We start from the raw sequence: 23,938 nt of genomic DNA, 5'->3' as shown, positions 1-23,938 counted from the left end.
AAAAATTTCTTAGTTTCAAAAATCTTCTTTATGACTTTTTTTTTTTTTTTCCTTTTTTTTTTTGTTTCTTAGAATCTTCTCTTTCGATATATTGTATATTGGTAATATTATCTCGTACCATTTTTTTTTCCATACATATATACTGCTTTTTTAAAAAAAAAAAAAACAACACGTACAGAAAAAGCAAGCATCAACATGACTTTAGTTATTCAAGAAAAGGGTTCCTTTCAACACATTTTGCGGTATGTTTTATCTTTTCAATAGAAATAGGCTTATCAAAGTTTATATTATAATCACAATCAAAAATAAGTTAAAATTATTGCGAAAGGGAGTAATGGCCGATATTGGGGTTATAAGATTTCCGTATATTCTATTATTTTTAGTGACTATATTGCAACAATTTGTCACCGGTTTAATAATGATCAAGAGTAATGGTTATTTATTTGGACGTCTAGAGAAGTAAATATGTAATGATATGTCTTAATTCTCTTTTATGAGATTTTGCAAATGGATTTATGACAACATACCTTAGATTAATATGGATTTTTTCCTTTTTTTTTTTTAATTCAAGAATAAAGCAAGGCAGCTTAAGTATCTTTTATCCAGTTTAACGATAAGGAAGATGTCCTATCTTATGGAAACTATTCTAGTTAATTTTTCAATGTACCGTAACTTTGGCCAAAACCCGAAAGTTACAAAAGAAACATTGCTATTTATAATTAAACAATGTATTATTCCGTTAGTGAAAGAAGGAATTTTATTTTACGGTCAAGTGTAGTTCTCAGTTTAACATTTATTTTAAAGGATTAAATGTTTCATTTATTCGGCGAACAGTTTAAGAAGTGACCCAGCCTTTTATGATAGTGCTAGAAAAATATTTGTAAACAAAAGGAAAAAAGACAAATGTAGTCTGCAATTAGCCTAGAATTCTCCTCTTCCCATTTAACTTTATTATTGTTTTGATGCTAAGGACGATTTTACTAACTTTTTATACATTTTTGTTTTTGTTTTTGTTTCAAACCTGAAATTGAAATGAAACTATATTTTCTTTTTTATTACAGTTTATTGAATACCAACGTTGACGGTAACATCAAGATTGTCTACGCTTTGACCACTATCAGAGGTGTCGGTCGTCGTTATGCCAACTTGGTCTGCAAAAAGGCTGATGTTAGTTTGAACAAGAGAGCTGGTGAATTGACTCAAGAAGAATTGGAAAGAATTGTTCAAATCATGCAAAACCCAACTCAATATAAAGTCCCAGCTTGGTTTTTGAATCGTCAAAAAGATATCAACGACGGTAAGGATTACCACAACTTGGCCAACGGTTTAGAATCCAAATTGAGAGATGACTTGGAAAGATTAAAGAAAATCAGAGCCCACAGAGGTATTAGACATTACTGGGGTTTGCGTGTCAGAGGTCAACACACCAAGACCACTGGTAGAAAGAAGGCTTAAACATTGTTTGGCAAGTAAGATAAATATATTGTTTTTAGTAATATAATGTACAATTTATGATATTTATATATATGTGGTTGTATGTAGTTTTTTTTTTTTTTTTTTTTTAGCTAATTGTTTATTACATTTCTAAAAAAAAAAAAGAAAAAGAAAAATATATTTTTTATAATTATTATACTGTAGTTTTTTTTTTTCTTCTTGTCTTCTTTCTTTTGACAAGCTTTCATGTTGTCAGACGTTATGTAAGGAATAAGGTTAAATCGTGGTTCAAAGTAGTGTTGTGGCATTTTAGTCACGGCATATATACGTAAAGAATTTTCCATTTAAAAATAGTAATGAAAATTATATATTTAAAAATCTGACAATTAAACTTGGTTAAACTTTTATGTAAAGTATAACATACAACAAAAGTAAGTATTAACTACAAAAGAAACTCTAAAGGAAAAATATTACAAATTATCAAATCTTCAATATAACAGATAATTTCCCAGATTTTTCTTATATTTAGAAAACAAAAAAGGAAAATAGAGAAATAAATTAGATGCCATCAGAACATTATAATTTTCCAGTATTTCATCGTTATATTTTTTTTGTTTTTCTGATTTGTCTGCAGAAACAGGCTATGTCTAAATATATCCAGTGTATTACATATTTGCAATCGGCATTAAAATCAAACTTGTAAATGTCGAAAAGAGAAAAAAAAAAAAAAAAAAAAAAAAAAAAAAAAAAAGTCACGTTTTTTATAAATTGATTTGTGCATTGGTAAACCGCTTTAACCGAAAAAAAGACCATTATTCTATAACCCTTGATTATTATAAACTCAAATTTATTGATTTATAGAATTTTTGTTGACAACAGCAGTGGTTGAAGAATTAATAGAGGGAGTAGTAGCACTGCTTTCATTAATAAAAGATAATACTTTAGTATCATATTTCAATGGCGTATTTAACAAAGGAGAAATGTTACTATTGACAGAAAAGCTTGTATACAATGAACCAGTGGTTATATCCGAAATATGACTGTTATTGTTAACAATACCGTTCTTTGTAGTTTCAACGCCTAATATTTTGGGGGTTCCTATTGGAGAAGTATGAGTAGAGGACCCTTCGGAGCATGTTTCATTATCCTTATTTATGTTTCCATTGATGTTTTGGAAAGAAGAGGCAATATTTTTGTGATTATTCTTTAGAATTATTATACTTCTCTTTTTTTTACTATTGTTGCTATTACTAGTGATAAATGCATCTTGCTTTTTTAGCTTTAATTTCCTCTTTTTCACATTTTGTCTTTTATTTTGGAACCAAATTTGTACACTCTGCTCGGACATATTACATTTCAAGGCTATTTCATGTCTTTTGTCCTTAGTTGGAGTGGGATTATTATTAAATTCTGTTTCTAAAATACTTAATTCTTGTTTGGAAGTTCTCCTTCTTTTTCTCCTAGCTAACTGTGCATTATCAATAGAAGGTTCATCAGATGGGAAAGTGTCTTGCGAATGAGAAATAAATGCAAAAGTTTGAACTGTTTTTGAAGAGGAAGAAGAGTTAGGGGTGGATGCAGATGATGATGATGATGATGCTGATGCTGATGCTGTTTTTGTTGTTATCGTCGTTGCTTCTGCTGGAACAAAGGAGGTAACGAATTTCCTTTCATACGCTGGAGACTCGGAAATTATAGAAGAAGTAACATTAGATATTGATCTTTTTTTATGAATATTCAACATATTAGTAGTAGGAGAGTTTTTATGATGGACAGTTGCATTATTGTCATTATGTAGCTGAAATTCTAATTTATTTGTGGTAAATGTAGTCCTGCTATTATTATTTTCTTTATTGAACCCAGCACTAAGAGTATCTTGTAACACATTAAGTTTATTTATGCTAGCAATATCTATACTTAAAGTGTTATTAATTTTATTCTTCAAAGGTGTTTCAGGATAATAATTTTTGTGATTATGAGGATGATAGTAATTATTATTATTATTATTATTATTATTAATAGCAGTATTAGTAGTACTCAAAGGAGTGCCTGATACCAAGCCATATTTGTTATTATAACACACAGTATCAGCTGTGTCTAATATAGAAGTATTCTTACTAGTATTGTTACCTGGTAAAGGTAATGTTATAGTTCCATTCTTATTAAAAATTTTTAAATTACTATTTATAGTGCTGGTGTTATTTGTGGTTATGTTATGATATGATGGAGATGTCGTGGATGATAATGTTAGTGTCGACTGATGCAAAAGTAAAGCTGAGATCGGAGGTAGTCTTTCCTGGTTTTCTGTCATACGTATTTAGATTTAAAGTTTTTTTTTTTTTTTTTTTTTTTTATTTGCTTCTAGGTAAAAAAAAATTTTAGCTAAGGTTAAAAGTATACTAAAACTGTACTTTTATGTTTTTTCCAATAGTATCTTTCTCCCTTTAATATATCCTAGTTAGTGTAGGAGTATATAAAAACGAATGAAAAATAAAGATTAAATCAAGTTACTAGTATATATATATATATATATATATATTAAATAATAAGGAGAATCAACACTGATAATAAATAAATAAAAAACCAGTCATAAATAGAAATTTTTCATATGTAATGTTTATTTTTTTTTTTTTTTTTTTTGTTTCAAAATTATAATCAAAGCATCAAATCAATTAATTTTTGCTCAAATTAGATCAAATAGAGAATTTTAATTTTATTAATTGAAGATTGACACGAAAATTTTATATAATAATAAACAAATGCAGTTACTTACTTAATAAGTAGTTCGAATCGGGAAGTATTATCACTACCATTATTGTTAGTAGCTAGTATTATTTTTTTTTTTTTTTTTGGAATGCTTTTAATAACTTCTATAAAAAGTGAAGCTTCTTCGGTCTTAATTCAAATATGCCATTATTTTTGAACTGGCCTACGCTATTTTCAAATCTAATTATAGCTTTTATACAAACCCTTTTTTTTTTGTAAGGTTATTATTCTTAAGGTGGAATGTTACTTTCTGCGTGACTCGTGGAATATATCTATTTAATTATTTATTTATTTGTTTATTTATTTATTTTTGTTATTTATTTCTTTCTTTCTTTCTTTCTTTCTTTCTTGAGGTATTGTTTAGGAAAGAAGAATATTTTTCGTGTCTGTTTTTTTCTTTATGGTATTGTTTATGTTTTGTTTACTATTTCAAAGAAACTTTTTTTTCTTTTTTTTTTTTTTTGGTTTGTTTCTGTGCACAATTTTTGCTATGTTTCTTTTTCGTGTACGAAAATGTATGTGGCTTTTACAATAAAAAAAAGAGTGCAGGCGTTTCGTAGAATCTAACAACTTTGTCACGTGCTTTTAATGATATAGCTCAATCTAAGTTTTTGACATATGGTGCGGTATAAATGTGCTATATTGCTGTTGTTAGCGTATATTTCAACTCATATTCAACGCAGTTTCAATATGTACGTAAAATGCGCACAATGTTCTATAACAATGTTAATAGACCTTGAAAGTTTGTTATTGGATTTTCTTTTGTTTTGTTTTTTTTTTTATTTTTTCTATTTTTTTAGTTTTGGTTTAGCTTAATAATTCAAATCTCGTGAACAAATTGTGCTCGGACATTAGTTTCTGGATAAATCTCCTTTTTGTCAGTCCGAAGCAAGTTAAACAAAAAAAGCACGTGGCCATCCTTAAAAATTAATTTTTTTTTTTTTTTTACAAACAAAAAAAAAGCAAAGGGGTAGAGACAAAGAGCCTACGCTACACTGACGAAATAATAATGAAGAATGTCATTTTTTTTTAATAACAATATACATCTTTTCATAAAGTGCTTTTTACACAAATAAAGAATACAAAATATAATAAAAATACAAAAAGAAAAAGAAAAGGAAATAGAAAAGGAAAAAGAAAGAAAAAAAAAAAACCAAAATTCTGTACAATAAGAATAAAAAAAAATTTTTTTTTTTTTTTTGGAACACTGATATTTCAAGTTATAGTCAAGATTAACAATAATAAGAAGAAATATCTCAAGCTAGATGTTGAAAGAAAAAGAGAAGCAAATTTGTGGAAGAATTGAAGAGGGCCGGGGAGATACCGTGGTAGTCAATAAAAAATGTAATTCTGCTACTAAAAAATTTAATAATAAGAGGATTTTCATATCACTTTTGTTGTTATTAGTAGTGGTGGTAATAGTACTACCAACATCATCAATATGGAATTTGCAATACAATAAAAATTTGCCCTTATGCTTTAAGAAATTGTTGTGTCAAAAATCAATATCTTTAAAATCAACTAATGCCAGTGATGTTACCACCTCTACTCGTCGAAAATTAAGGGGGAAATTTTTACACATAACAGATATACATCCGGATCCCTTGTATAAAGAAGGCTCTTCAATTAAAACTGCCTGTCATAGATTTACCAAAAAGAGTGGTGCTAATGATGATGATGACTTTGCTTCCTTATTTACGGATCCAATGGTTGGCTGTGATTCCTCCTTAGAATTAATGTACCATACAATGGATTGGGTAGTTGATAATCTTAAAGACGAAATTGATTTTGTAATTTGGACAGGTGATAACATAAGGCACGATAATGATCGTAAAAACCCAAGAACTGAGAGTAGTATTTTTGACTTGAACACGCAATTAAGCGACATGTTTTATGATAGCTTTAAAAAAGTTCCACCCACATTTGACCCCATGGACATGGATGTCAAAGTTATTCCCAGTATAGGTAATAATGATGTTTATCCTCATAACATGTTTGCTATTGGACCCACTTTACAAACCAGAGAATTTTATAACATTTGGAATAAATATATTCCACAAGAACAACAAAGGTCATTTAATAGATTTGTGTCCTTTTTTGAAGAAGTTATACCAGGTAAATTAGCAGTGTTATCCATAAACACCCTATATTTGTACAAAGCCAACCCTTTGGTTGACAATTGTAACCAAAAAAGCGAACCTGGCTATCAATTGATTTTATGGTTAGGTTATGTGTTACAAGAAATGAGAGAGAGAAACATCAAAGTTTGGTTAAGTGGGCATGTACCGCCAATAGAAAAGAATTTTGAGACCACTTGTTTCCATAAATTTTCTGCCTGGATCTATGAATATAGAGATATCATTATTGGAGGTGTTTATGGTCACATGAATATAGATCATTTCATACCCATTGATGGAAAAAATTCACGTGAGGAGATCCAGATTTATGAGGAGGAATTATCACGGTTGTATGACATGGATGTTGATGATGATACGGATTCTTCTGATGCTAGAATAATGGGTGCTGCTCCTGTCAATAAAGTTAACTATATGAGGAAAATTAAAAAATTATACAAAGATTTGGACAAAAGCTTTCATCAAGGTGATGGTGATGATGATGAATACTGTAGTAAGTTTAGTATAGTCACTATTGCTGGATCCGTCATTCCTACTTTCAATCCAAGTTTCCGCGTATGGGAATATAATATTTCCGGTTTAAATTCTGAGGAAAATATTTTAAATAGTGGAAAATCATGGGAGTCCTTTTTCGATGAGTTGGAAATTAAATTACAACAAGACTTGATGCCTGACAAAGATGAAGATGTAGTAGATATATTAAAGAAGAAGAAAAAGAAGAAACCAGACAAATCAATTCCACCTAAAATGCCTTCTAGTTTAGAACTAGGTCCAGCTTATAAGCCTCAACTGTTTTCACCAACTGGGTTCACCCAATATTTTGCAGATTTGAATACAATAAATAAAAATTATTATAAATTTATAGATAAAGATGGGTTATCTAAGGACGAAGCAGCGAAAAAAGCCTTCAACTATGAAATTGAATACACTTCGATGGACGAAGATTTTCCAATGGATTCATTGTTGGTCAAAGACTACATTAAATACATGCATGACTTGTTGCAGCATAAGAAACGTTGGAAAGCTTATGTCCATAGGGCATTTATATCTACCGACTATGAGAACCTAGACATGTAACGTTTGCAAAAAAAAAAAAAAAAAAATAAATAAATAAATAAATATAATAAATAAATAAAAAATGAGTAAAAACAAGTTTCATTTATTTTCACAGAATTAAGATGACCAAAGTAAATACCAGTTACTGAAATATAAACTTGTACGTATATATATATATATAAGAGGGAAAGAAGAAAAAAAAAATTATTCACTAATTACATAGCCTTAGCAACTTCAATTGGCGGATTCAAAGTATTCCTTGGAGCCTTCAACATCTGGCTTGATGGTAGCTTTACCTGGGGTCCAGTTACATGGCAAAACAGTACCATGTTCATCAGTCCACTTGAAAGCTTCAACTAAACGTAAACTTTCATTGACATCTCTACCAACTGGTAAGTCATTGACAGTGATTTGTCTAACAATTCCGTGTGGGTCAATTAAGAAACTACCTCTCAAAGCAACACCAGCTTCTGGGATCAAAACACCGTAATCTTTAGACAAGGAGTGGTTGGTGTCAGCTAATAAAGGAATATCAATAGAACCTAAACCACCATCTTTTCTTGGAACGTTAGTCCAGGCCAATAAAGAATATTCAGAATCAGTGGAAGCAAACAAGACTTCAACACCCAATGCTCTAAATTTCTTGGCAGCTTCAGAGTAAGCAATGATTTCTGTTGGGCAAACAAAGGTGAAAGCCAATGGGATAAAGGACAATAAAACGTATTTACCCTTGTATTGATCTAAGGAGACTTCTTCGAAGACACCGTTGACGACAGCGGTTTTCTTGAAGGCTGGAGCAGGTTTTTGAACTTGGGCGACCATTGTTGTTTCTATATGTATGTATTTTAGTTTGTTTTTTTTTTTTTTGTTTTTTGATAAACTTTTTGTTCTAAAACTACAATTGAAATTCAACTTTATTAAAAACTTGATTATAATTATATTTGACTAAATGAATAGAGAAAGAAAAAAAATTAAAAATTAAAACTTAAAAAATACAAATTAGTTTTCTCCTTTATATATGTAAGATATATGCATAAAGATATTTTAAGTTATTCGTTTTTTATTATTGTTAATATTTGTTTTTATTTTTAGGGGAAAACAGTATATTGAAAAAGAATGGGAGAGAATTGCATAGAAAATTTCAAAGAAAAAATAAAAAAAGGAGGACAGCAGAGGCTCTTTCTGTGTTCTGCGGTAATTGTGAGTGTATTTCCTTATTGAGAAAATAGATTGTTGTATTAGTAATTACGTCGGTTGGTTCCATTTTGTTCGTGTGAAATCAACAAAAAATAACAAATGCGGCCTGTGATTACCGTCCATTTTTATTACCAGCTCTTCTAAAGCATAATTTTATTTTATTTTATTTTATTTTATTTTTTTAGGGTTAAATTATTCATTTTCCAATTACTAATTTCTATATTTTGTCTCGAACTTTTTTTTTTATTTTTTTTTTTTACGATTTATTACGCTGTTTGAAGCGGTGCAGTTTTCTAACACAATACAACTTGCATTAAAGCTACCTTTTCAAAAGAAAGATTAGAGGGGTGTGTGAGAAAGATAGGAATAAAAAAATATATTTATTGTTATTCAAAATCTTGTCAAAATTCTTTATTCTCACATTTCAAAATGCATAAAGTTAATTTAAAATCAAACAAGAATCAAAATTAAGTATTCAAAAAAAAAAAATAAATAAATAAAAAAAAAAAAAAGGGGGAGAAAGAAAGAAAGAAAGAAAGAAAGAAAGAAAAAATAAAATAAAAATTTATCTATTTAATTTCTAATATCCATGCAATGTTAGCGACGTACAGAACCCGTGGCCCCATCAATTTCTTCAATTAACTCAAAATTATCATTACCTTCGTTGTTGTTACTATCAAGATGTTCATACTCTTCTTCAGCCATTATTTCATCCATCACCACATTTTCAACAGCATTATCCTCTAATTGTTCAACAGGTGCATGTTCATTATTATCTTCTAAAGCTTCACGTCTTAATCTCCTTTCACGTTCCAAATCACTCGCTCTAATCATCCTATTGAAAACCATCACATAACCTGGCCAAAATAATAAGAAAAACAAAACAATGGTCTTCAGAATTCCAACGAAAAAATTATCTGTTTCGGTATCGGTAGAAAAATATAGCACAATCCCCTCATTGAGAAAATTACTAATTCTTTGTAAAATATTAACGAATACTCTAAGTGGTCTCAAGTAATTCCTTATAGTATTCAAAATACATCCTTCGTTTTCATCTGTTGGATATTCATTTTTCCAACTGTTCTCCACCTTATCATTTAACCACTGGAAGAAGGGCTGAAACAATTCTTGCAAGTCAGGTTGAGGCAATTCATCATATTTATTCTTGGTTGAATTCTCTAAAATTTCAGAAACTAAAGACTCTAGTTGATCAGTGTCAGTAATAACGTTGCCATTATCTATGTTATGCATATGGGGCAAATATTCTCTTATAATTTTTTTTTGTAGTTCTGGTGATTCCCTCAATGTTTGAGCTAATATGGTTCTTACAATACAATTTCTTTTCAACTTGCTCCGTAGCTCTTTTGGTATTGTTCCTGTGACAATAAACTTTCTAAACCTATTGTAATCTTTATCACCTAGGGGCGTATTTCTAGTGAAAAATAATATCCACATATCCCAGACCTCGTTAGTAAACCACAAGGCCCTCAAAAAGTTTATCAATAATAACGCTATGGTATATTTAACGGGTATAAAGGAAGAAAGGGTTGTTAATATTATAATACCCAAGATGGAATTACGAAACATCAAATAAATTGACCTGGCAAATATTCTGATAAATTCTTTAATTCTACTAACAAGTCGTGTTTCTTGTAAAAGCGGATTAACATTTGTACTTGCATTGTTATTATTCTGGTTAATAACCAAACTCCCACTTTCACCAAATAGTTGTCCCTCATCATCTTGTTCTACAATTTGTTGTTTTTCTATAACTACACCAAATTTATCATTTATTGTATTAATTACTCTTGATGATAAAAATATACAATTATCAATTTGTCGGAAATCTTCTCTGTCAATACTGATGGTATCTTCTTCTTCTTCTTCTTCTTCTTCTCCGCCTTCAACATTGCATCTTACGTTTAGTGCATAATTATAGGTGTCAAATTCCCGTCTTCTAATAAAATAAGGTGAACCTTTGATATATACTTTTTCATAAGATTCACATGTTCTATGGACCTGATCGCCTTCTTCTGTATAAAATTCGTATTCTTCCGGAGATAAATCAGTCGTTCCATTATTAATAACAATGTTGCTGTTGGAAACAACATTCTCACGTTTGTTGATCCTGCCGGTTGCATTTTCTGGTGTAGGTGCATTAACACCTCTGTTCATAAAGGAGAAACGATTAGGATTATGAAACAATTCAGTCCAAAATCCTGGTTCGTTTTCATCATATCTAAAAAACCCGTCAGTATTTATAGAAACATGTATTTTGAAATGCATAGTACCATCTTCTTCTCTAATGATATTACTGTCAGCATTATGAGTGATAGTCGATAATATTTTTTTTTTAGGTTCCTTTTCGCAATCCAACAGTTGGCCCTGATATATCAATTTGATATCTTTTGAATTAATTCTAGTGGCATGTGCATAAACAGAACATAAAAAGTTTTTAACGTCTGATATAGTTGTATTTTCATTAATATTCATTTGGTTCATCATTAATTCAGAGTCAGATATGAACTCCAAAGCTATTTTGCTTTCCCTCTGTTTGTGTCTAATAAACAATAATAACACAAAGGGTTTGTCCGTAGGAATTAAATCATATCCTAAAATATCACACAACCTTTGATCAATTACACTTAATGGGTCAGTAAAAGTCTTTCCAGCAAAATTAAAGCTCATGATATCATCAATGGTGTGATGTCCGTTGAGACAAAAAGTGCCGGTGGAACTACCTGTGATTTCAAATTCATTAATTTTATTCAGGCATTTTTTAGCTAGACCACTGAAATTACAATTTAATGATATCTCAATGGGATCAAAATTTAATATTTTATAGCTGGATAGTGTATTAATCTGGCATTCTACCTTTATATTGTTAACAACAAAATCTTGCGGAGAATAACTTAGGAATTTGATTTGTGGATGACCGTTGTCGTTATTAGCTTTGTTTGTGTCTAGTTCAAACTCTAAACTAAAAATTGATGTTTCGGGATCTTTAATAGTGCCTATTGTGGAGTTTAAGTCTAAAACTTTCTGCTTATATAGTAAGCAGTAAGCATTGACATTGCATAAGTCATTATCAGTACGTTTTGTAGATTTCAACAAAAAATGAACATATTGCAAAATTTTAGATATTTTACAGGCTGGGTGAACTCTAATGATTTCATTGGATTGTATTAAATTTTTATCTGAGCTCCAAACGCTTACTGTGATTTGGGACAATGCAGTGTATACATTGGAATTGCTATTTGCATTGGACCTTTTCGACATTGTATTTACTTATTTTTATATAGCTCGTTGTTTCTTTTTACTTTTACTTTTTTTTTTTTTTTGAGAAGGGGATTGCAACTGACCTAAACAAATCCTACAACCCTTATTAAAAAAATTAGTTGATTTTAATTTTTTTGCGTTTGCCACTTGTTCTTAAATATTAAGAAAAAAAAAAAAAAAAAAAAAAAAAAAAAAAAAGAGAGAGAGAAAAAAAACAAAAAAAATTAGTAAAGCGATCACAAGTATTATAAATTAGATTGTAACTTTTAGAAATCAGTAATTTAATATTCATCAATATTTGCTTACAATATTAAAAACTTCATCAATTACAATAAAATAATGTTATTTATAATATTAAAAAAAAGCTTATGAATGTTTTATTGATATATATATTAATATGCCATCTAAGACATAGAAATTTCAATTATAAAGGCTAAACATAATTAATAAAAGATGTATATAAATATTTGTTTTAAAAAAGGAAAAAAGAAAGAAAAAAAAAAAAAAAAGATTATCGACTCATCTTTTCTGTTATTTATATTTACAGGAAAAAATTATACTCACTCTCTAGATCCTAACATTATACTTTTAGCTTAAAGAATTAATTTTTATTATTTGATCCTTCTTGAATTTCTTTTTCCAATTTTTTCAATTCCTCTTGAATTTTGGAAGTTTCATTCTCCATCTCCTGTGCCTTAATCCTGGCTAATTCAGCTCTCTTTTTCCTGGCCTTCATTTCTTCATCTCTTCTTTCTAGCTCCTGAATCCATAACCTCTCTCTCATCTTTGCCTTGTCTTTCATTAATTCATCTTGTGTTTTTCTTTCTTGAGAGTTTTTACCATACAAGAAACTACCCGCAACCAAAACAACTAAAGTTGCTCCCTGTAAACCGACACGCCATCTAAACCAATACTGAGCTCTTCTCTTATCGCCAGATTTAATATTTTTAGCAGCTAAAATAACAGCTATTGTTGTCAAAGCACACCCTAATGGAACTAACGGTTGTTGTTTACAATGAAATGCAACTTTATCCCAAAACGGCATTTCTTCTGCATATTCAACATTAGAATTATCGAAACTTGATGGAAGTTGTGACATTTTTTTTTTTTTTTTTGTTTCTTTGTTTGTTTGGTATCGTTTATGTTACTAGCCTCTTCTTTAAGAAATTTAGCAGTGTATAAAGGATAGATAATTTAATAAGTTAAATACAGCTGAATAGATATTTATATATTTATTATTATTATTATTATTATTATTATTATGTTTTTTGGGTTCTTATCTGCGTTAAAGAAAAAGATAATTAAAAGGAACCAGTTGATATCTTGTTAATCGAAATTAATGTGAATATAAATATTTTAACCAAAGGAAAAGTACTTGTGATTTATTTGTCGTAATTTAAGAAAGCTTGGTTGTAAATTTTTAATATTTATTTTGGATAAAAAAAAATTTTAATAAGATGTCAAATGAAAAGCCCATTTGAGTAAAAATACCGAAGTCCGTGGAATAAATTCAGCATCAGTTAGCTGAAGAAATTAAGAAAAACAAGTACCATATACATCATATATATATATATATACTTTATTTTTTATACATCATTTGGACTATTGTTTTCCTTCAAAAATAAACTCTTTTAATTCTTTGTATGCTTTGTCTAAATTATCGTTAACTATAATCTTATCGTGGGCACCAGTCTTAGCATACTCTAATTCAGCATTAGCAGCACTCAATCTTTTGTTCAAAGATTCCGGAGTCTCAGTACCTCTATCACTCAATCTTTGTTTTAAAGTCACAATGCTTGGTGGACTAATAAACAAATATTTGGCATTTAAATCAGTGTTCTTGACAGATTTAACGCCTTGCATATCTATATCTAAGATACAAGTCTTGCCAGTAGAAGTGACTTCTTTGACAGATTTAATAGTGGTACCATAGTAGTTACCACTGAACTGAGCCCATTCAATAAAAGCGTTTTTACTTATCAAATCTTTAAACTCATCAACAGAAACAAAATTATAATCCTTACCATTAACTTCACCTGGACGTGGACTCCTAGTAGTAGAAGAAACAGAAAACCCAAATTTGTTTGGGTACTCTATAAACAATTTTTTTAATAGAGTTGATTTACCAGTACCACTAGGACCTGAAAGAACGATTGGACGAGACATTTTGTTGTTTAGATGCTTGTATTAATATGCTAATGAGTAGCTTCTAACTGTATTAATCTTGGGTGTTCCCAGTGACACCCTGTTTACACGAAATGAAATTAAGAGACATTAAAAAAATGGAAAGGAAAAAGAAGAGAGAAAAGGAAGTGGTAAGAAGAAAGAAAAGAAAAAAGAAAAGAAAAGAAAAAGAAAAAAGAAAAAGAAAAAGAAAAAAACAAAAGCATTAGATTTTCGCCCAGACATGTACAAGAGTTCGAAGTAGAATAACATATCAATGCCACTATATAACTCATTCATTCATTCATTTATTTTTATTTTTATTTTTATTTTTATTTTTATTTTATTTTAATGAATTTATATCGATATTTATTTTAGTTTTTTTTTTTTTTTTTTTTTTTTTTAAATTGATTTATAAATAAAAAAATAAAATAAAATGTCACAGAAATGCTCGTACACGGGTCAGTTGGTAAATTTAAACGAAGTCATTTGTAAATTTGTAATAAAGAAAACACTACATAAGAAATCACACCGTACATAATTACTCAGTGCACAATTTCTCAGGTGTTTTTAAACGGCATTGCTAAAAAAAAAAATTAAAGTAAGTTATCCGAATGCTATTCCAATCGATATTTACGTGTACTCAAAATCTTCAAAAAATAAATCGGGGTATGTAAGAGAAAAGAAAAGAAAAGAAATTGTACCGATCCAAATGGTCTTATTGTTGAATGTATTAAACTGTGCTAGTATATAATTGTACATAAATCTACTAATTACATCCCAACTTCATATCATGCTTTCTTTTTATCCTCAATAGATGGCTTCCCATTTTCATCATCCAATTCTTTTTCCACGTGTAATTGCAAATTTTTATATTGCGATTCCATAGCCGTTAATGACGCTTGTTTGTTTTTCAATTGTTTTTGTAACTCAGTAATTTCATTGTCTTGTTCCTCCTTTTCAGTAGCGGTACCAGAAGAAGCTTCTTTGGCTCTATTCAACTCCTCATATTTCACCAATCTTCTTACGATACTCATGGTTATAGGGATACAAAGTGCAAAATATAAAATAAATCCAGCAATGTAAACGTTACGTTGATTATAAGCCTTGGAAGCCAACAATTCTGGTGTAATCAGAGTACGGTCCTCCGGTAATAATAATCTTGACCTCTTCCATGAATCTACAAATAAAGTACCAACTAATAAACCTGATATAACTATAACTGTTTTAACTTGTGGTAAAGAAGCAAATTTGTAGTATAAAGTGGTGTACTGTCTACGAACCAAATATGGCAAAGGTAATATTAATAAAAACAATACACTCATTTCGGTAATTAATATCAAAAATAGTAAAGTAAAGTATAAACTCATTTTGCCCGTGTAAATTACTTATATTTTTTTTTTTTTCAATTTATTTTCAATTTATTTTCAATTTATTTTCAATTTATAATGCTCTAGTTTTAAATTTTTAGAAGGTCTTGAACGGTTCTTTAGTTTACAAGAAATAAGAGAAAAAGGAAGGGTGAAAAAAGCTACATATATATATATATATATATAATATTCTTCCTACAGAAACTAAAAAAGGAAGGAAAGAAAGAAAAAGAAAAAAAAGAGGAAACGAAAGAAAAGAAAAAATATATTGATAAAATATACTTTTTATCAATTTTTTATTTTTTTTTTTTTCATATGGAAAAAAAAATCCCCTTTCATATATCCGCCCCCTTTTTTTTTAAAACATTTTTAATATATAATTTAATATACTTTAAATTACGATCTTTTTATCGTAAGCGTAACTCAGGATTAGTCGTAATAATTACGGGTTCGGATTATGGTAATTAATTTCTTGTTCTATTTAGGTCTTTACATATTATAATAATAATATATAATAAAGATTATTTAAAACTATAACTTAAATACTTTTGATGAATAACTTGATAATAAATCATCTCTTTATATATGATTTATTTTCACATTTATATTTGATGTTCATATTAATCTTTTCCAACATTTCGTTGTTGTGTTATCTTAGTAGTGATTTCATGATCTGCTTTGAATGAGCGTAGCACTTTTGAGGTTGACTTATTTATTACTTTACTTCTTGCGGTGGACATTCTTTATTACTTTATATGTTGGTTGTAATATGCGTTTACTTGATTTCATATTACGACACTTTTAATCTAAGGTTCCTTGGCCCAGTTGGTTAAGGCACCGTGCTAATAACGCGGGGATCAGCAGTTCGATCCTGCTAGGAACCAATTTTTTCTATTTTAGAAACACGTTTTTTTTTTTATCCATTTATAAAGGTTATATATTTGATACTCTATCTATTTCGAATGTTTCTCTCTCTTTTTTTATTTTTTTATTTTTTTATTTTTTTATTTTTTTTTTTTTTTTTTTTTTTCCTTTAAAACACAAATCTGTTTACTACCGGTTCATAGAAGAAAGTTTTTTTTTTTTTTTTTCTTCTTCTTTTCTAAATATGAGAGAGTACGATTTTTTTAACTATATAAAAATTAGAAAAATATAAAGTTTAAATGACACTTCAATGGTTAGCAATTAGTTTGCTTCTTAAAACTACCACTGCATTTTTAGGGGGGAAAGATAGTATCAGCGGTGACGATGACGATGAAAATTTACCACCGAGTAATGGTATTGGTGCACCAGGAGATCAGACACCCATTACAGATCCAGATGATGGAGAAGCGAATCCTATAGCAGAAGAAATATTTTCGTCTTGGGCCCTATTCATTTTACTGTTTTTATTAATATCTGCTCTATGGTCAAGTTATTATTTAACTCAAAGGAAAATCAGAGCAGTTCATGAAACTGTTTTGTCTATTTTTTATGGGATGGTCATTGGATTAATTATTAGATTACTTCCCGGTCATTATATTCAAGATAGCGTTACCTTCAATTCTTCTTATTTCTTCAATATTTTGTTACCTCCTATTATTTTAAATTCAGGCTACGAATTGAATCAACGAAATTTCTTTAATAATATAGGTTCAATCTTAACCTTTGCTATCCCAGGTACATTAATATCTGCAATAGTCTTGGGTATAATTTTATTTATTTGGACCTCTTTGGGACTAGAGAATATTCATATTTCCTTTGTTGACGCGCTAAGTGTCGGTGCAACATTATCAGCGACAGATCCGGTTACAATTTTATCAATTTTCAATGCCTACAAGGTGGACCCCAAGTTATATACAATTATTTTTGGTGAATCTTTATTAAATGATGCTATATCTATTGTTATGTTTGAAACATGTCAAAAATTTCATGATAAACCAGCAAAGGCCTCATCTTTTTTTGAGGGATTAGGTTCTTTTCTAATGACGTTTAGTGTCTCACTCCTAATAGGTGTGCTTGTTGGTATTCTAGTCGCCTTGCTTTTGAAACATACCTACATTAGAAGATTCCCTCAAATCGAAACCTGTATAGTCTTGTTGGTCGCTTACGAGTCATATTTTTTTTCTAATGGTTGTCACATGAGTGGTATTGTATCTTTATTATTTTGTGGCATTACCTTAAAACACTATGCCTACTATAATATGTCTAGAAGAACGCAGGTTGCTATTAAATATATTTTCCAACTTTTGGCTAGATTGTCAGAAAATTTTATTTTCATTTATTTAGGCTTAGCTCTATTTACAGAGGTTGAATTAGTCTACAAACCCTTATTAATTATTATCACAGCTATTTCTATTTGTGTATCTAGATGGTGTGCGGTGTTTCCGCTTTCTCATGCAGTTAATTGGGTTCACAAACAAAGAGTTAAAAGAAAAGCTGTTTATAATAGCGGATCATCCTTAACTAGTTTTAATCCAGATGAAATTCCTGATGAAATTCCTTACCAGTATCAAATGATGACATTTTGGGCAGGCTTAAGAGGTGCAGTTGGTGTAGCATTAGCTATGGGTATGAAAGGTGAATACAAATTTACTTTATTAGCCACAGTCTTGGTTGTTGTTGTTTTAACTGTTATTGTTTTTGGTGGTACTACTGCTGGTATGTTGGAAATTTTAAATATTAAGACTGGATGTGCAGATGAAAACTCTGAAGATTCTGACGATGAATTTGATATCGAAACTCCCAGAGTGGTTTCTTCTTTACCCTCATATACAGATAATCCAAATAATGGTAGCAGTAATGATAATAATAACAATATTAACAGAGGGGTTGATAATAGACAAAGTTTCAGGGAAACTGTTGGTTCATTATTTTCTAATGATCAATGGTTTCAAAACTTTGATGAGCAGGTGTTAAAACCTGTATTTTTAGACCAGCCCACGGGCGGGATGACCAATTCTATGTCTAGACAACATTCACCAGCAAGACAACTAGCTGATTTGAATTTAAGTAACAGGAACGAATAGTCATAATTATTTGGGAAAAAAATGTTTTTTTTTTTCCTTCTTAAAAGTTGTTCTTCTTTTTTAGAGTTCTTTCTAAGAGCTTTTTTTTTTTTTTTTTTTTTTTTACAGTTATTTAGTTATCATACCATTATATATTTATATTTTATAAATTCATTTTTTTTTTTTTTTTTTTTTTTTTAAATCACATTTATTAATCGTTATTCTTTAATATACAAAAAAGAAAAAAAAAAAAAAAATCGACATTTCATTCCTGATTTATCATTTCAGAAACCCATTTAACTAAACTCTTTACTTCTTCATCCAGATAAATATTATTTAAAGTTTCATTATATCTCAAAACTAATTCTAAAAACGCATTGACGCTTAGATCGTATAATATGGATAAAACAGTCTTAGGAATAACTTCCTGCTCAGTTTTATTATCCAATTTATGAATTTTTTCTGAATATTCCACAAATCCTCCCAAGATACTAATTGATCTTTCTAATATTTTCAAAACATCCCCAATATTCCCGGTACAACTACTATGAGGTTCTTCTTCCAATGCATTTAATAAAATACCGGTCAAAGATAAGACAGAATCGGCATAAACATTTGGCAATGGACATAATCTAATGGAATCCCGTTGAACATTACTGAAAAGCTTCCTGTTCAAATTTTTTAAATTTTCTGTAATTAAGTTTGTAGGTATAATTGTTCCATCTGTAACTGTGTTGTTAATGTTATTAGCAGAATTAGCAACCACATCGGGGAAAAAGAACCTGCTGATACCTATATTTACCATTTTAATTATGAATGGGATTACGATAGTGGAAAGTATATTTGTCTGGACGCTTTCACTAGTAAAATTTTCTTCCATACCTTTATCATTAGCACTACTTTTACTTTTATTAGTGTTTAAAAAAATGTTTTTATTTGAATAAATATTAAATGCGTTGTTATTGCTATTATTATTGTTGTTGTTGTAATAGTTTGTGTTGTATAAAGTACTGTAACTACCGTTTTCAAAAGTTTTTGTATCGTTGCCAAAAAGATTATCGCCGTTATTAGTAGTATCTAGGTCATACATAGAACCTTCCCTTCTCTGTTTCTCCTCAACACTAGTATAATTTTTTCCTTGGCCTATGGTGTCTACTTTCAATAAATATTCTGAAACTTTGGTATTGGTATCATTGATGGTATTGAAACATTCTGCTAAAATGCTAGGCCAGACCTGACGGCTTTGATGGTAAATTGGATATCTGAATTGAACATGTGAACTTCTCGCTCTATATGATAATTCCTGAAATGCAGTCAATTTGGTAAAATTATTCTTTGATTTCAAACCAGATATCAAAGTCTCCATTGGGGAAGCAGAATTTGGGGAAGAAAAAAAGGAAGAAGAAGATAAAGAACTTAGAAGTGTGCCTCTATGCAATGGACCAATGGATAAATATGCGTTAAACGAAATATTAGCCCATTCCCAAAGTTGGAGTGTAATGGAAATCGACATCAAAGATAAAAACAAATCGCTCAATTTTGGTAGCTTGTTAATATTAATAGAAGCAACAGCATATAAAGGGTCCACTTTGTATATGATCAAAATTGTAAAAAAACTGAATAGCGATAAAAAAAATGTTTTCTCCAAAGATTTCTTTAATCTTGAGGTTATATATGTTTGGGGAGATTGGTAGTTAATGCTTTTCTTGTTAACAAAAAATAACCTATCAAAATCGAAAATAACATGTTGTGTGGAATATATCAATGGAACAATAAAAGTAACAACAGTTTTGAATCGGAAAGTGGTATTAAAATTTGAATATATATTGAAAATATTTAAACAGGATGAATTAATCAAAACAAAGCTTGCAATATAAATACACTCATAAAGTGTTATTTTTTTAAAAGTGCGTTTAAGATAAGTAATTCCACTAGTAGTATTGTAAGTGACATGTAAATAATACTTTCTTGTAATGTAAATAATTATTATTCCTAAATAAAGGGCCAATAACTTAATAGGAAGTAGAATTAGAATATTTAATAAAAAATTATTGTTGTTGCTGCTGATGGCATTTTGGCTATACATATAATAATACTCATAATATAAGTGTCTGAAAATAAATTTTTGGAATAATCTTATTGATACAAATGTTGATATAGTTAATGTGAAAAGAAATCTTGTGGCTAGATAACTGAATCTAATTTTACAAATGCTACTAAATATCTTGTGGTAACTTGGATTGATATTGCTGACCATACGTCTAATGTTACCACTAGCATTGTTGGTAATGTCACTATAAGATTTCCTCATAATACGAATAACAATAATCACAATGATTGTTTCTAATCTTACAAATTGTTGTAAAAGTATTTAGAAGTATTGCAAGTAAAATAATCTGGAGGAGGGGGGATGAAAGAGGGAGAGAAAATGAACACGAAATTAAAAGTTGAATTGAATGGAATAAAAATGAAATATAAGTGAATTTTATTTTTTACAGTTTTATTTTTATTTTTGTTTTTTTTTATTTTTGTTTTTTGTTTTCTTTCTCACACACACACACCCACACCTTCTCTCTTGCTGGGGGGGGGGAAAATAGTATGTATTTATTTTATGGCAGTTTAATATCCGGGTAACGATTGTTTATCACGTGCTCTGTATAAGAGAAAGAGGGGGGGAAAAGTTTTTCTAAATTGTTTACATTTAAATAATTATAATTACATTTGATAAAGAATTGTGCTTATGCTACAGAAATCTTTTTTCTAATAATTGAAAATAAACAAAAATCCTGAAACGCAGATGGTACACATATTCTTTATTTAGCTCACAAAGGGAGGGTAACTTGAATAGACTTTAGGCTTATTACCAATCTAAACCTTTTCAATCGATTTATATATATATATAAAATAAATTGTGATTTATTAAATCACTTAACCATATAAAAGTATATCTTAATTTAACAAACTAATTACAAGTGGCAAAAATAGAAGGAACAAAAAAAAAAAAAAAAGAAAAAAGAAAAAAGAAAAAAATCTGAAAAGGATCATTTAAAAGTGTTTCACTGATATCAAGAGCAACAGCAAACCATTATCTTTTTTTTTTTTTTTTTTTTTTTTTTCCCTTTTTGCCTTTTCTCTTTTTTCTTTTCATCATGAATAATAATAATAATAACGATCCAAACGCAAAAAGTAGTAAAAGTAGATTTAATACTTCTATAGATGATATACAGGCTAAATTAGAGAAAAAATTAGGTCCAGAATACATCTCTAAAAGATTGGGTTATGGTAATAACAGAGTCGCTTATTTGGAAGGATGGAAAGCCATTAATTTAGCTAATCAAATATTTGGATATAATGGATGGAGCACTGAAGTTAAATCTGTTACAATAGATTTTATGGATGAAAAACAAGGCAGATATTTTATTGGATGTACTGCTATAGTCCGTGTCACATTAACAGATGGTACTTTTAGAGAAGATATCGGCTATGGTACAATTGATAATGAAAAAAGAAAAGCTCTTGCTTTTGAAAGAGCCAAGAAGTCAGCGGTAACGGATGCTTTGAAACGAAGCCTAAGGGGGTTTGGAAACGCTTTAGGAAATTGTTTATATGACAAAGATTTTCTTTCTAAAATTGATAAAGTCAAGTTTGATCCTCCTGATTTTGATGAAAATAATTTGCTACGATTTTCTGATGAAGTACCAAATGATTCTCTTGCTATGTCAAGCAGACCAAATACTCTAAGTGCAAATGGAGAAAGCCAGAGTCGACAACAACAAAAGAAAAGGAAAATTGAAACTGTTCAGAAAGTTAATATCCCGATGACATCAAATTCAAAGAATATTACCAATGAGGAAAAAAATAATAATAATAATAATTTTAATGTTTATAATAATAAAAAAATCAATACAATTAACACCAATAAAGCTGATACAAATACTACTACTACTAATAATAACACTACACGTACTGGTGATAAAAGTACAGTTACTGCTGCTCCAGTACCATCTATGACTAACACATCTATTAATGAGTATATAGAAAATTATCTTGATGATTCATTATTAATGAGCGATGATCTGCCTCTAGATGACGATGATATCAATACTATTACTAACATTGCAAATAGTTCCAACGCTAATATTACTAATATCAACAATAATAATAATAAAGATGCCTCCACCAATGCGGATTCTATTCTGATTGTCAGTGCTAAAACGCTTCAAAATTTAAATGATGGTAAAACTCATAATTCTAATAATATCCCTGTTTTTGATCATACTTATAAATCTAAATCCATAAAAACTACTATAGATCAATCGGTTTCGAAGCCTTTACCAAGAGATATTTTAAAGGAAAGGGGTGTAACTGCACAAGAGCATGTATATAATGGAATACAATCTAGGGAAAGGAATATAGACGAAGTGACAAATGCCAATAATAATAATGGCACTTCCATTAACACCAATACTACAGCTTCAAGCGCTACAATTAATTCTACCAACAACAATAGTAATATTAATCATACAAATAATAATAATAATAATAATAATAATAATACTACCACCAATAACGGTAATCCTTTAAAAAATACTAATGACAATCGTCATATTAGTAATCCGGCAAGTAACAATAATACTAATTATAATGCCGCAAATAATTTGGCCCCAAGAAAAGAAGTTGGTAGACCTAAGATTGCATATTTAAATTTAAGGAACCACTCTAACCCTCGGAACACCAACGTTGCTACCACTAACACTACTAGTACTACTACTCATAATAGTAATAATAAAAATAGTAATAATAATAGTAATGTCAGTGATAAAAGCGCTGGAAATTAAAAGAGCAACCAGTTTTATTTCCACATAATATTTCAATATATATATTTTAGTAAATAAAGAATATAATTAAAATTTTAAAGATAGAGCATTTATTATTATTATTAGAATAAGAAAGGTTTTTTTCTTTATCATTTATGTTTTGTTTTGTTTTGTTATTAGAAACAAATTGAAACTTTTCTTGTCGTTTATTCTTTCTCATCTACCTTAATTAAAAATAATGTTTATGGCTTTTTTGTCAATTTTTTTTTTTTTTTAAATTCTTATACTTCACATAAATATTACGAATATTATCTTGTTTGAATTATTTACCAATAATTATATTCAAAAAAACTTTTCGATATTAAGGCTTGTTTCTTTTCTTTTTTTTTTTTTTTTTTTTGTTTTTTTTTTTTTTTTTCTCTTTAAAAGAAAAAAAAATACTACAACCTGTAAAATTTGTATGTGGGTTTCAAATTCAGATGGAAAACTTAGGACGAACGAACAATTATTGATACATTTTTTATTTCTTTTTCTTTTTCTTTTTTTTTTTTTTTTTTTTTTTTTTTTTTGTTCAAATCAATTCAAAGAATCCCCTTTTAAACTATTTAACTTACTAATTAATTTTTATAATATTTTATTATACTATCTTTACCCTAATACATATATAGTTAGAAAGAAAAAAGAAGAAGAAATAAAAAAAAAAAAAAAAAAAAAGAAAAAAAGAAAAAAAGAAA

At 28.9% G+C, this 23,938-nt stretch overlaps 11 protein-coding genes and 1 non-coding gene across 12 annotated transcripts; 5 read left to right on the top strand and 7 right to left on the bottom strand.

Annotated features, from left to right (window-relative positions):
- Nucleotides 1-195: 195 nt before the first annotated feature.
- On the top strand, nucleotides 196-1,455 carry RPS18A (40S ribosomal protein uS13; the record flags this gene model as incomplete). Its single annotated transcript, XM_046079781.1, has 2 exons — nucleotides 196-242; nucleotides 1,062-1,455. The coding sequence occupies 2 exons, from the start codon at nucleotides 196-198 to the stop codon at nucleotides 1,453-1,455; spliced, it is 441 nt and encodes a 146-aa protein (XP_045933425.1).
- An 826-nt stretch (nucleotides 1,456-2,281) lies between these two features.
- YHP1 (Yhp1p) lies at nucleotides 2,282-3,745 on the bottom strand (the record flags this gene model as incomplete). The annotated part of the gene is made up of 1 exon (XM_046079780.1): nucleotides 2,282-3,745. The coding sequence occupies one exon, from the start codon at nucleotides 3,743-3,745 to the stop codon at nucleotides 2,282-2,284; it is 1,464 nt and encodes a 487-aa protein (XP_045933424.1).
- Nucleotides 3,746-5,465: 1,720 nt separating this feature from the next.
- PPN1 (endopolyphosphatase) lies at nucleotides 5,466-7,412 on the top strand (the record flags this gene model as incomplete). Its single annotated transcript, XM_046076981.1, has 1 exon — nucleotides 5,466-7,412. The coding sequence occupies one exon, from the start codon at nucleotides 5,466-5,468 to the stop codon at nucleotides 7,410-7,412; it is 1,947 nt and encodes a 648-aa protein (XP_045933423.1).
- Nucleotides 7,413-7,625: 213 nt separating this feature from the next.
- On the bottom strand, nucleotides 7,626-8,213 carry TSA2 (thioredoxin peroxidase TSA2; the record flags this gene model as incomplete). Its single annotated transcript, XM_046079779.1, has 1 exon — nucleotides 7,626-8,213. One exon carries the CDS (start codon nucleotides 8,211-8,213, stop codon nucleotides 7,626-7,628), a length of 588 nt encoding a protein of 195 aa, XP_045933422.1.
- A 972-nt stretch (nucleotides 8,214-9,185) lies between these two features.
- USA1 (Usa1p) lies at nucleotides 9,186-11,867 on the bottom strand (the record flags this gene model as incomplete). Its single annotated transcript, XM_046079778.1, has 1 exon — nucleotides 9,186-11,867. One exon carries the CDS (start codon nucleotides 11,865-11,867, stop codon nucleotides 9,186-9,188), a length of 2,682 nt encoding a protein of 893 aa, XP_045933421.1.
- A 601-nt stretch (nucleotides 11,868-12,468) lies between these two features.
- On the bottom strand, nucleotides 12,469-12,966 carry RCF1 (respiratory supercomplex assembly factor RCF1; the record flags this gene model as incomplete). Its single annotated transcript, XM_046079777.1, has 1 exon — nucleotides 12,469-12,966. The coding sequence occupies one exon, from the start codon at nucleotides 12,964-12,966 to the stop codon at nucleotides 12,469-12,471; it is 498 nt and encodes a 165-aa protein (XP_045933420.1).
- A 503-nt stretch (nucleotides 12,967-13,469) lies between these two features.
- GUK1 (guanylate kinase) lies at nucleotides 13,470-14,033 on the bottom strand (the record flags this gene model as incomplete). The annotated part of the gene is made up of 1 exon (XM_046079776.1): nucleotides 13,470-14,033. The coding sequence occupies one exon, from the start codon at nucleotides 14,031-14,033 to the stop codon at nucleotides 13,470-13,472; it is 564 nt and encodes a 187-aa protein (XP_045933419.1).
- A 788-nt stretch (nucleotides 14,034-14,821) lies between these two features.
- Nucleotides 14,822-15,355, bottom strand: SCDLUD_004930 (uncharacterized protein; the record flags this gene model as incomplete). Its single annotated transcript, XM_046079775.1, has 1 exon — nucleotides 14,822-15,355. The coding sequence occupies one exon, from the start codon at nucleotides 15,353-15,355 to the stop codon at nucleotides 14,822-14,824; it is 534 nt and encodes a 177-aa protein (XP_045933418.1).
- Nucleotides 15,356-16,210: 855 nt separating this feature from the next.
- Nucleotides 16,211-16,284, top strand: SCDLUD_004929. The gene has a single exon. It is a non-coding gene; the product is annotated as a tRNA-Ile (tRNA).
- Nucleotides 16,285-16,563: 279 nt separating this feature from the next.
- NHX1 (bifunctional K:H/Na:H antiporter NHX1) lies at nucleotides 16,564-18,408 on the top strand (the record flags this gene model as incomplete). The annotated part of the gene is made up of 1 exon (XM_046079774.1): nucleotides 16,564-18,408. The coding sequence occupies one exon, from the start codon at nucleotides 16,564-16,566 to the stop codon at nucleotides 18,406-18,408; it is 1,845 nt and encodes a 614-aa protein (XP_045933417.1).
- Nucleotides 18,409-18,652: 244 nt separating this feature from the next.
- On the bottom strand, nucleotides 18,653-20,698 carry NDC1 (Ndc1p; the record flags this gene model as incomplete). Its single annotated transcript, XM_046081463.1, has 1 exon — nucleotides 18,653-20,698. One exon carries the CDS (start codon nucleotides 20,696-20,698, stop codon nucleotides 18,653-18,655), a length of 2,046 nt encoding a protein of 681 aa, XP_045933416.1.
- An 838-nt stretch (nucleotides 20,699-21,536) lies between these two features.
- On the top strand, nucleotides 21,537-23,225 carry RAD52 (recombinase RAD52; the record flags this gene model as incomplete). The annotated part of the gene is made up of 1 exon (XM_046079773.1): nucleotides 21,537-23,225. One exon carries the CDS (start codon nucleotides 21,537-21,539, stop codon nucleotides 23,223-23,225), a length of 1,689 nt encoding a protein of 562 aa, XP_045933415.1.
- Nucleotides 23,226-23,938: the final 713 nt, after the last annotated feature.

The sequence above is a fragment of the Saccharomycodes ludwigii genome, chromosome VI, assembly GCF_020623625.1.
Source record: "Saccharomycodes ludwigii strain NBRC 1722 chromosome VI, whole genome shotgun sequence".
In the NCBI taxonomy this organism is placed as follows: domain Eukaryota; kingdom Fungi; phylum Ascomycota; class Saccharomycetes; order Saccharomycodales; family Saccharomycodaceae; genus Saccharomycodes; species Saccharomycodes ludwigii.
This window is presented reverse-complemented; position numbering and strand designations above follow the sequence as displayed.